At 34.8% G+C, this 12989-nt stretch overlaps 1 protein-coding gene across 1 annotated transcript; it reads left to right on the forward strand.

Annotated features, from left to right (window-relative positions):
- Nucleotides 1-1180: 1180 nt before the first annotated feature.
- On the forward strand, nt 1181-11335 carry LOC102585952 (long chain acyl-CoA synthetase 4-like). The gene is made up of 16 exons (XM_015310851.1): nt 1181-1231; nt 2248-2296; nt 2559-2635; nt 3043-3082; nt 3167-3261; nt 4903-5070; nt 5180-5290; nt 5360-5447; nt 6823-6889; nt 7374-7449; nt 7549-7666; nt 9048-9293; nt 9383-9522; nt 10150-10332; nt 10428-10547; nt 11253-11335. Exons 1-16 carry the CDS (start codon nt 1226-1228, stop codon nt 11286-11288), a joined length of 1620 nt encoding a protein of 539 aa, XP_015166337.1. The 5' UTR covers nt 1181-1225; the 3' UTR covers nt 11289-11335.
- The last annotated feature ends 1654 nt before the right edge of the window (nt 11336-12989 follow it).

Genomic DNA, 12989 nt, shown 5'->3' on the forward strand with positions numbered 1-12989 from the left:
GTCTTGTTCGTTAAGTGATCTTGGACACCTTGACCCTTGCACCACAGCTCAACCGAGGAAGCCCAAGATAAATAGTTTGAACTTCCCAATAAAAGTTCTGAAGTGATTATAGGGCTAGAACTTCCAATCCCCATATTTTTAGAACCAAAAACATCACACCCAAAAGACATTATGCTAAATTTGTCTTGGAAACAAAAAAACTTGATTATTGAGATCTGATTGTCGGAAAATTCAAATCTCGAAGAAAAGTCGCCGGAAACAGCCTGGAAATTGCCGGAACCCTAATTCCGGTGATCGGATCTGGTCAAAAACAGTATGGGCCTGGTCGGAATGGCTGGACGACCCCAACTGTCAAAAAAAAAAATTCTCAAAAAAATGATCAGAAAAGCCCTCACGCGCCGGCGCGTGAGACAGATCTCGCCGGAAACTGCCACCTCCGATCGGCGCGTGAGAGCGCGTGGGGTGATGTTTTCCGGTGGTTTTGGCTGGGGTTTGGTCGCGGGGGCTTTCCGAGCCTCGTGGTGGTGTTGGTTTTCGCACAACACCACAGAAAGAAAAAAAGAATAACAAAATCAGATCCAACAGTCACCGGAAATTGACATAGACATACGGTGACTTGTTTGTTCTCACCAATGCTCTGATACCATGTGAGAAATATATAAGGAAAAATATTATTGAATTGTATTTCTAAATAGTTACATTGAGACCCTATTTATAGACACTACATTGGAATCCTTTTTCCAACTAGGATTCCTATTCTTATTCTTATTCCTATTCCTATTCCTATTCCTATTCATATTCCTATTCTAAGTAGGAAATACTTATTTCTATTCTAACAGACTAGTTCTAATAGGACTAGGAGCCAATTAAAAATCAATGTGCCCCTTACTCGAAGGTCCACTTAGGCTCTCAAGAAATGGTAGGCATCTTCTAATGCACTTTTTCAGCACTTTGGTACATAAGTTTAGTTCCATGTTTAAATGTGGATTATCCTCCTCCTTGGCTGTTCATTTTTCCCATCATTGAGGTATGCTGTTCTTATCCTTTTTGTACTTCATGTGTCTCTTTGTCCTTTGTTTATTTTTGTAGTTTCACATGTTGATATATTCCCCTTGAGTATTCATTTCAATTAGTAGCTTACCTCCTGTTTATTTGACATCTTATCTTATGTTAGGGAGGGAAATGTGGTATTTTTGGTGCCAATTGTGCTGAGTGGATTATCAGCATGGAGGTATTGCTCGTTTCTGTTGCTAAATTTGTGTATGTCTGGAGTGTTTCATGTTATTTGTTACGTTTTCTTTTTTGTTAATTGTCTGGTCTCCATTGAAATTCTATTAGTATGATTCTTCTTGTCACATATATTGGCACAGCACTTGAGTTGCCCGATAACATGGACATATTTACTCATAGCATGATAATGTTTGGATTGGACGTCTACTAATCAGTTGTTCTTTCTAGCTATCTTTTCAATTCTTGAAGATGCTAGGGATAAATTTTTGAAAACTGAATGTCACATCCATTTTACTTGGATAAGAACGTGGGTTTGGGACTCATTAACGGCTTCCATTTTACCTCTAAATGAGGATCCTATTGGCTTAGTTATTACATTTACTAGTTTCTAGTATCATGTAAATTGGTTGAACATTTAATTATGTGATATCAGCAAGTCCATTTCTTTGAATTGAACATAGTTTCCTCCCTTCAGATTTTTTATGAGTTGTATACCTACTTCAACTTATGGATTATTCCGTGCTTCCTTTTAGTAACACTTTTTTTATTCAATCTGATTCTGGATCCTTCAATTTGTTAAATTCTGTCACACATATCTTTTTTTCTATACCAGTCCTCTTTATTTTCATGCTTTCCCTTCATGCTCCAAAAATATCAGTATTCTGCCATAATAAGGATGGCTTTTTGTTCTATGAAACGAAGAAACAGATCTTTGGACTACATCAGTACATCTGTATTATTAAATTGCTTGAAATTTCTGCCACAATAGGGATGTCAGTTGATTTCTTTTTAAAAAGTACGATATATTTGTATAAATCCAATTCAATTTCAACTACCAGAGAAGTAAAAAAAATTCCTCTCTCACTGCTCTTATTTCCAAGTGCACTTTCAGTTTATCTGGGTTTCATATATTTGTGATCCTATCTTCGCTGCTCACTCTCTATTTGTTTCTGTTTATTATATCTATTGTTTGCTAGGATAGTTCTTATTGTCTCTGATACCAACTTTTTAATGCAGGCATGCAATGCTCATGGACTTTACTGTGTCCCTCTGTATGACACCTTGGGTACACATTTTCCTTTGTGCAAATAGTGGTTCCACGCTCTCCTTGTGATAGAATTTATTATCCTAGTGGTACTCTTAAAAATAATAGAAATGTCCTAGGCTCATTGTAATGTGATGCATGATGGTGGAGTTTGACTACCAAGAGGCTATCACATTTACCAGTCTTATCATATGCCTTTTTATTTTCAGTTTCTTTCTTAGAAGAAGGATTCACATGCCAATGTAATAACTAATATTTAATAACTATCTTTTTATGTCTTCAGGTGCTGGTGCAGTGGAATTTATCATTTCCCATGCAGAGGTTGCAATTGCTTTTGTTGAGGAGAAAAAAGTTCCCGAGGTATGCATTTTAGGAGTTAACCTTTAATAGACATATTGATTAACTTTTCAAACATCATGTCCGGGATTCTTTAAGCATGTTGATCTCCATGCTAGGTATACATGACTTTCTACTCAAGTCTCATTGATATATCAAGTGTGGAAGTGAAATTAACTCACCCATGCAGGACAAAGTATCATCTGTTTGAACTTCTATGCTGTTTTAAAAATATGTAAATGTTTCAGACTTGGACATCATATTTTTAGAACTTTTGATTAGTATAGAATTTACAAAAAATTGTTAAATTTCATGAATAACTTTCCAAGAGATTGTTCGTTAAGAAGTTTACTAGTGTTGAATTTGGAGCTATGTTCTTGAACATTCAGGGGTGTGATTTTTACTAGAATTGTTCTCTTATGCCTTTTCAGCTTTTGAAAACATTTCCAAATGCTGCGAAGTACTTGAAGAGTAAGTCAGCTGTAATTTTGTTTCTTTTTCGGAAGTATAAATACGTCATGTTAATGGCGATTGTTTCCTGTTCTTTAACAACAGCGGTTGTGAGTTTTGGGGAAGTGACTCCTCAACAAAAGGATGAGATTGAAAAGTTTGGAGTGTCTCTTTATTCCTGGGATGAGTTTCTGCAAGTAGTAAGAGTTCTCTTTTCAACTTTTATCTTTCTGTTCAGATTTCTATTATGGCTACTTAAGGGTCACCAGTAGTGTGCTGTAATCTGCATGTGACTTCTAACACGGGGCAAAAAGGGGAAATAAAGATCTTTGGATCCTGAAAAAAATGGATGCGGAAGCTAGTGCAAATAGATTTACATGTTGACTTGCGATTGATTCCAATTTACACATTTTTGTTTAATATTTCATTATTTCAGTTTTTTCTAGGTTTTCCTCGTCTCAGAATTGACCTTCAAATTCTTCTCCACATTTATTCTTGATGTTTCTATTCTTAGATGTTGGGCAACTTATGAAATTGATAATTATTTTGGGTATGTTGTTTCCAATAGTTTGGTAAAATTGTAGTAAGTTTAACACTTTTGTTGAATGACCTGCTAAGAAGAACCTATATAGACTAGCTGGCAGTAAAATTGAACTTTTCCTTCCCCTGACTTTCTTAGTAATGTTATCAGTTTTCATGCATGATAGTTTTCCTAATCTCGATCTTTCTGAATATCAACATATCAAATCCTTCTCGCTCTGTTTTGAAGATGTGCAGTTTCAGCAATCGCCTTGAGAGCAAAGTGAATTGGTTAAAAAATCATACACTAGTCTAGATTTTCTTTCGATAGGTTAGTTGATCACTTCAGGAAGGTTCTGCTTGAGATGAAGTCAAAGGATGTTTCTTGGGTTGGGAGACTCAAACCTTAATTAGGAGTTCTTATGGTTCATTCAGATTGCCTTGGTATAACACTTGCTCTGGATGATCTCTTATTCTATTTTTGATTTGTTTTTCTACGTTCCTTCCAACTGGTGAATTATGCTTCCGTTAATCGGATAAGACTAGGGACTTACGGAAAGCTAGTTAGATATCGGGTTCTAGCTTCACAATTTTCAAGTTTCTGCAGAAATTTCACCAAGCAGTTTGGGTGATTTTTGTTTGTGCATGCTTGTTAGTCATCCAGTTGACTCGTCAATTTCATTTACTATCAAAATATTCATGTTTGTCTGTGCACTGGATCATAGAAAAATATGTGAAGAAATAGTCCCCTATAAGTTGGAGGATAGGAAATTAATTACTCCTTCCGTTTCAATTTGTTTTTCTTCATTCGACTCGGTACAGAGTCTATGAAAATAAAGAAGACTTTTGAATCTTGTGGTCTTAAACTAAAGATGTGTGCAATGTACCAAAATGTTATTTGAATCTTGTGGTCTTAAATATGTCGAGTAAGATATTGGGGGTAAAAAGTTATTAAATATAGAGAGTGACATTCTTTTTGAAACAGACTAAAAAGGAAAGTAAGACAAACAAACTGAAATAGAGAGAGTATATAAAATTACAAAGGCACAGGTTCTGGGTTGAAGTCTAGTTCCACACTTCCTAGTACTACCATATGCTTGGCCTATAGAGAGAATTTGTTCAATAAATGTGTGGGGGGGCTTAGACACAAACTATGGACAAAGAAATGATTGTTTTTATTAAAACTTTTTAGGCAGCAAGAAGTTCATTCACTGGGAATATAATGATTGATGCACCACTCCCCTACATTTTTTTGAACATCACATACTTATATAACCTTGATTATTCTTTAAGCTAAACATCACACTTCTCAATATGTGCAGGGAAGCAAAAATCAGTATGATCTTCCACTGAAAGAGAAGAATGATATCTGTACAATAATGTATACCAGTGGAACAACCGGAGAACCCAAGGGTGTGATGATCTCAAATAATAGCATTGTTACTCTTATAGCTGGAGTGAAGCGGTTTCTTGAGAGTGTAAATGAGGCGGTGAGATATATCTTCTGTTTATTTGCATGTGTTTTGGTAAAGCATTCTGAGAGTTTTACTTTTGCTTGAAAATATGTCTTAAGTTTTATCGAACCTTTTTGTATTGCAGCTGACAGTGAATGATGTATATCTCTCATATCTTCCCTTGGCGCATATCTTTGATCGGGCGATTGAAGAATGTTTCATTAGGCATGGCGCCTCAATAGGATTTTGGCGAGGGGTAAGATGTCCATCTCTTTCATGAAATGTTGTAAGAGATTATCTTATGCATTTCTTATCATGTTTGCAGGATGTCAAATTACTAACTGAAGACCTTGGAGAGCTGAGACCAACCGTCTTCTGTGCGGTACCTCGGGTATTAGACAGAATATATTCAGGTAATATCTTACCCTCCCTTATAATTGATTCATATAAAGTTTCAAACCTTTCCACCCAATTACTAATGTTGACCTCCTTTTCTTATGAAAATCTATTTGTTTTACTGGAATACCAATGTACTTTAGATGTGACTTACACAGAAAGTGTGTAGACATAAAATTAATAATAGAAGCATTATTTTTTCTATATAACAATGATGTCTGAGCCAAATTTTGCACACCTCGACTATTTCAGTGGACACCTGCAACCTCCGTCAACACAAGTATTGAGTAACTCCACCCGCCAATGCTTAGACAGATGAGAAAAGATCACCTATTAGCCTTTCTCCTCTACTAGAATTTGATTTATTGACCAATTTGATGCTACTACAAGTGTTCTTTCTATAACTTTACAGATCTCCACACATTAGCGCAAGACATAAACTTTAGCTATGTTGTAGATTATGCTTATGGAAATGAAGGATGCCATGAAAAATATGAGGGTTAGAAACACTTATACTCCAGATAGTAACTCTTTTAGAGGTTTGGAATTATCTTGCAGAAGTTGGTGTGTTATGGCTTACAAAGTAATACAAACTATTCACCGTCATATTAAGGAGCAGAAAGATGCCATGAGTGGAGAAATAGTACCTAGATTCCGACGGATAATCAGGAACCATCACAAGTGTGAAAGCAGATACTAAGGAGGTATCCATGGGGGTGGTTTATTAGATATTTACTTTAAGCTGGTACTTGTTTTACCCCAATTATGGATGAGCTAACCCACATTATAAATGCTTAAGGCTCATGTTGTGTGCTATTTACTGACAATATCGGTTAATTGATGAAACTGTGTCTACCAGAAGCTTGAATTATTGAGACACTATTAAAGAGTTTTAGTACAAGTAGAAGTAACACTATAACACATAACATATGAAGTGCATTTTTCTTTAATAGTTTTACGCCTATGGAAACATGTACTTTCTATAAATTATTTTACTAGGAACAAGTCAGTTCACTCCATTCTTCTTCCCTCAGATCTGAATATAAATCAGAACAAACCAATGTCCTAAGCCTGAGTCACTGCCACACATCAACAAAATTTCAATGTGCTCGACTTAAGAAAAAGAATTAGATCCCCACACAATGAAGTGTATTGCAGCTATATAATAAGCACATAACAATCTTATCTTATCTAATAGTTTAAGCTTTTAGATAAGGTTATTCACGCAATAATAAGGATACAATCATCTTCTGTTATTAGAGACAATAAGATGTGGGATTTACTGTTGTTCTCTGTGGAATTTGCTTCTTTCTCTCAAGTATGCTTTTGACTTTGTGCACTTTGAGTCTTAAGATTCTGGGTCATTTGACTAATTGCAACGAGCATTCTCAGGTTTGCAACAGAAAATTTCTTCAGGGGGTCGGCTAAGAAGCACCCTGTTCAATATTGCATATGCTCGGTAAGTTCTGTTCCATATTTCTCAAAGAGATGGCAACTTTTTTTGTTGATGCAAACATCAGTATTTTAAACTCGATGTTTGAGCTTTGAAGTGCTTCAATTGTCTTAATGTGTATCTGTTGCCAGGGAAGGCACTGTATCTATGGTTGGAAAAAGATGCATCTGATGATGGTCCCTTTTGATTTTTGGAAATACCATTTTACTTGTCTGGCATAATATAGGTGTTTCACATTGTTGGATTTATACCTGTACTCTTATACAATTCTAGCACTTTCTATGCTACTTCCAAATGTAGAGATTAGTTCTGTGAGTCACTACAAGCTTTTTCATTTTTGAATTGATTTTCCATAGAAGTGCAATTGGTTGCATTCTGTATATTTGAGAAGAAATTCGTTCCCATTTTTTGGTTTAATATGAATATTGGAACTCATTTGAGGCATTTTCTTTTGGAGCCTTTACCTTACCTACATTTTTTAATTCTGCAGAAAACTTCAATATTTGAAGGATGGGTGTAAGTATCACGAAGCATCTCCAATATCTGACAAAGTTGTTTTCAGTAAGGTGGTGTAGATACTCTTGCAGCAGCTAATACATCTTCTAAATTTGCTTCCTGTTGTACCACTAGATATGAAAATTTGGTTGCTTTTGCTGATTTCTTAGGTAAGAGATGGGCTAGGAGGCAAAGTACGCCTTATATTATCTGGAGCAGCACCCCTCTCTTCTCATGTAGAAGCTTTTCTGCGAGTTGTAGCATGTGCTCATGTTCTTCAAGGATATGGTATTTTATTCTAATCCTCACATCAATTCCATCTATGGTGTTAAACTTATTGTCTTACTCCATCCCGAAAAAAATCAACAGGCTTAATTTGCTTAGTTATTTTACCTTCTTTTTTTTGTAAAAAGATGTGATATATCTCATGGTTTATAATCTAGTCATAAGTGACATCAGTAGTTGTCCTGCCTGAGAGTTGACTATAGCTGAAGTAAGTAACCTTTTAAACTATTCGGCAGAAAAGCTTCTATTATAGTTTTACAGAAAGAAATCTAGCATGGTAATTTAGGTTTCTGCTTGAATTGTTCTGAAATTTGGCATTTCTGTAGCTTGTATTCTATGGGGAGTAATTTATTGACATTTGGCAAGAACTGGGACTTGGCAAAAGTTATGAGCTCATTCTCAGTTTTGACCATGTTGCGCTGATTCTTCACTTTCAATGCCGCATCCGTGTTGGATTCTCCAAAAAAAACACTACTTTTGGAGAATCCAATATGCACCCGTTGACAATTTTGAAAAGTCCAAGCAACATAACTGACCAGAGACTTCTCTAAGCCTACATCTATTACCATAATGGTATTACTAAAAAGACTTTGACATCATCTCTCCGTAGACCCAACATGTTATATTCAATTGAAAACTAAAATAAGTGATATTTGTTTCCCTATGATTTAAAACTTAAACCTTCCTCTCAAATTTCCTCTGCACTCATCTGTCATCATAATGTTAACTTAGCTGAAATTTGATGCATACTTTTGTCAGTATTGAGAGATTGTTGGCTTTTATTGTTCTGCACGAATAAACGTGTGTTGGACATTGGGTGGTCTTGGGTTCGTTCCACGTGGGCTGACTAGAGCCGGTTTTGAAAGATATAAGATAAAAAATAACTCTCTCGGTAAAGTCGAGGAAATAATTAAAATGGTGTTTATAACTATTCGATGTAACAAACAATTTTAAGTAAATTACTTACGGTATTTGGTTGTATAGACTTATTGAAAAGCTCGAAGTCAATATTTGGCAGTTTTCTTTGTAGTATGTGCAGTTTGAATCTCGAAACTTTGTGAAGCAATATAAGTGTTAGTGGTATGCCAAGTAGATTTATGGTCCTGGTTAGAGAAGTCATTTGTTGTTAAGATTTGGACATAAGAACATAACTCATCTTGCAAACCGTTTTTGAACATAACGAAGCAACTTCTGAAAAATTATAGTGATACGTATACATTTAGCTGTCATTTATGTCTATACTGTAATCTTATTTTAGATTTTTAAAATATGGATGAGAAATTCTTTGGTTTCTTTATATTGCCTGAGTAATTGGATTGTTGTTCCTGATGATTTGCTAGTGCGTGTTCTTGCCAAAGCTGATGATTCAGTCTTTTACTTTTAGGTCTTACTGAAACATGTGCTGGTACATTTGTATCACTACCCAACCAGTTTGATATGCTTGGTACGGTTGGTCCTCCGGTGCCCAATGTGGATGTATGCTTGGTGTCCGTTCCTGAAATGGAATATGATGCTCTTTCAAGCACACCACGTGGAGAAATATGTGTGAGGGGAGACACTGTGTTTTCTGGTTACTACAAGAGTGAGGATCTGACAAAAGAAGTCTTGATTGATGGATGGTTCCATACAGGTTTTTCTGGAAAAAGAATTTGGTTGAACTGATAACTGTCCCACTTGTTAAAATTTTTTAATTGAAGTTGCTCCAAAAAATCTTGTCAGGGGATATTGGTGAGTGGCAACCAAATGGTAGCTTGAAGATAATTGATCGCATGAAGAATATTTTCAAGCTATCACAAGGAGAATATGTTGCAGTCGAAAATTTGGAGAATGTATTTGGCAATAATCCTGTTATTGAATCGGTAAGTTATCCCAATTAGGTGCATTGGCCTCTTGACTATAGCAATTTGGTGACTTCATGAGTGCAATTTATTTTCTGAACAAATAAGGTAGGAATTTTCCATCTGCTGTGTTCACTGCCTGTGATCTATCTGTTTGAACACTATGCTGTTAAAAGAAAGAAGCATTATTCATTCTAAAATCTCATTCTTTATGCAAATATATTTCATTGTCAATTGACAAATGTTTAATTAATTCTGTAATGATGAGATGGGATGCATATATAATTTTGGGCCACCCTTCACTCTGTTCATGGTTAGCCATGCTCACTATTAATGTTTGATAGAAAGTTTTTGGGCATAATACAACGAATATTCATAAAGAATAGAGCATATCCGTAAACCTGTTCATTATTTTAATGTTCTATAGAGATAGAAGCCTTCATCATCTCTAGTTAGTCGAGCTCGAGCCTCTTCAGTTCATGCTGCATCTCATCTTGATTGATAAAGCTTTGAAGGGTCGATTGGCTCTGAATAGCGCTAGCTGCATTATTGGTTCTCTAGGATTAGATAATATGGTCTAGTAGTAACACAGTTATATCCACTTTAGACTCTAGATTCTCAGTTTTTTTTCTTCTTGATTGGCTTCAGGTATGGGTATATGGGAGCAGCTTTGAGTCTTTCCTTGTTGCTGTTGTTAATCCAAGTAAACAACAGGTTGAAAAATGGGCCAAACAGAATGGCCTCTCAGGGGATTTTAATTCCCTATGTGAAAATTCAAAGGTGAAAGAGCACATACTAGGGGAGCTCACAAAAGCTGGAAAAGAAAAGAAGGTTAGTTTCTCTTCGGCCTCCGTGGCTGTTTTTCATAGTTTGATGTTTTGCAGAAACAGGCAAGCCTAGGTAAACATGACTTATTTTCTTTGCAGCTGAAGGGATTTGAGTTCATAAAAGCTCTACACCTTGATCCAGTTCCATTTGACATGGAACGTGACCTCCTGACTCCAACATTTAAGAAGAAAAGACCACAATTGCTTAAATACTACAAGGTAAATTCTCTTTGATGAAGATTGGTCCTTTCCAACTTGTTGGGGATTAAAGCTTAGTTTTTGTTGTTCTTGGTCCACATCCAAGAATTTCCGTTTTCTCTTTTGTCTTACTGTTACTTCACTGCTATTATATTCGTCTGTTGCGGGAAAAACAGTATGTTGCATCATGCATGCTCCTTCGCCTAGCTAACAATATTATTTTAATGGATATAAGAGGAGTAGACATATGACCAATGATCTTGTGTTCTTTTACCCGTTGTTGACATTTACTGTTAAAATGTACCTCATTGGTTGAGAGAAAGGGTTATTGTCTCGGTCTTGGGCATTTCTCACCATGTGAGCTAACTTTTGAAGTTGAGTTAGACCCTAGTTCCTTTTCTTCTCGTGGACTACCCAAAGACTAGTTCATGTTTATGAGCAGAAATATTGGTTATTTTGTTCATAGCATGATCAACAATCCTCAATGCCCAAGATTGTTCTTAACATTTTTTTCTTGGCTATATCTAGAAGCAATTTGTCTGGAAAGACGTATAATTTCTTGGACCTAGTGAGGATCCAGACGATCCTAATATGTTTAGACCTGAGGCATACTTGTTATTACGTTATTGTTATATATCGTTCTATGTGCAATCAGTTTATGAAATTCACGTTACGGAAATATATTTCATAAGCTGTTCTTTTCTGATTTGATTTAACTTTGTGCAGGATGTGATTGACACCATGTACAAGGATGCTAAATGAACTTGCAATGCTTGAAATTAGCACATTTTATTTTTAACTAAACCTACCTCTTTTTATGTTTTTTGTTTTAGTACTGCATGTATATATCACTCAGAATATGAGATTTGTTTTATCCAAAACTGGATCAGGCCCTGTAATACATGGGAATCTTGTTTCTTATTAATTTGCTTTAGTTTATACCTATCAAGGAACACGTTGAATTATGTCATTAGATTATGTTATTGCACAAACCAATAGTGGGTGTTTGGACGGAGAAATTGTGAATTTTTTTTTATAAAAAAAGCCATATTTGTTTTCAAAGTTGAAAATGGTATATGGAAGACGGAGTTGTATTTGAACATTAATACAAATTGGAATTGTTTTTGAATACTTGTGAGTGATCTGGGGTGAAAATTGGAAAAACAGGTTTTTGGAGTTCTTTGAATTTCAAAATTTTCAAGTTAAATTCTAGAAAATTGTAAGAATTCTAGCTAAAAATATGGGTAATTAAGTTTGCTCATTAAACTATAAACAAAAATAGTGACAAAATCAAGTTACAATACCACTTGAATAGGCAGAATTCCAAGAAATCCTATTTACACGAGTAATCACATTTCTACTCAATAATTAAAAGCTAGCTCAAAGCTTCAATTACTAAAAGAAAAACTCCAAAATATCATTGATACTTCTTTCACTTGTGTGTAAGTAGAAATTTCATTATTGTAACTATTTCTTGAAGACAAGGCCGAGAATTGACTATGCGAAGAGTTCTTGGATTGTGTCGAGGGTTTTCATTGAATAAAATAATGCATATACATAGTAATCTTTCGGCTTAAGAAGTTCAAATGAACTCTATTGCTCCCCTTTAGCTCTGCCCTTCACGGCAAATATCCCAAATTAACGAAAAATTACATAAATACACAACTTAAGATATTATAATCTCTAAAATTATTCACCATTTAAAAAAATTACAACAATCCCCTTTTAGACATCCTATCCCCTCTCTGATATATCTCTATCCTTTCGAATACATCTCTATCGAGAGATGCATTCCTCCCATTAAATAATGTATCGGACATCTAAGGAATATATCCGAGAGCAATAAAAAATTCAAGATTTTTTTAATCGAAAAAACTTTCAGAATAGAATATAATTAGCACCAAGTTATACTTCAATTTATCTAATCACTTAATACATTAATTAGAATTGAATAGCCACTAAGAATACATTTAGTAATAACAAGAATTTGAAGTGGCAAAAATGTCTGCAAATAATAAGAAAACAAACAAAGGTCGGTTTCAATGCATAGAAAATGATAAAACTTGTCAAACCGACCTGTATTTTATTTTTCTTTAGGTCCAAAATATACCTTTTTCCAAAACTATTCTATAAAGAATTGACAACTCATTTACATGAAAATAAATAGTGACCCCTTGAGTCCTTGACTAGACAATTTAGTCATCCCTTCTTCTATTCATAGTTATCCCTTCTCTATTTTAGTCCAATAGGAATATAAAACACAATTCAAAATTCGATAAATAATATTCTTGGCATTTTAATCTATATATTTGAATTTGACTAGACATAAATTCTAAGAAACTAAGAAATTATTGAGCCTTGTAGTCTTTTACGAGCTTATCGAAGATATAATTAAATAAATAAAATATACTTTATATAATAGCTTAAGTTTTTTTTAAATAAATATTATCAAAAAATGTATTT

The sequence above is a fragment of the Solanum tuberosum genome, unplaced genomic scaffold (assembly GCF_000226075.1).
Source record: "Solanum tuberosum cultivar DM 1-3 516 R44 unplaced genomic scaffold, SolTub_3.0 scf00147, whole genome shotgun sequence".
NCBI classification, from domain to species: Eukaryota; Viridiplantae; Streptophyta; class Magnoliopsida; order Solanales; family Solanaceae; genus Solanum; species Solanum tuberosum.

Coding starts and splice junctions, on each gene's coding strand:
- LOC102585952 (XM_015310851.1), top strand. Junction 5,071..5,179: donor TTGAGAGTGTAAATGAGGCG/GTGAGATATATC, acceptor TTTGTATTGCAG/CTGACAGTGAATGATGTATA. Junction 5,448..6,822: donor ATTAGACAGAATATATTCAG/GTAATATCTTAC, acceptor GAGCATTCTCAG/GTTTGCAACAGAAAATTTCT.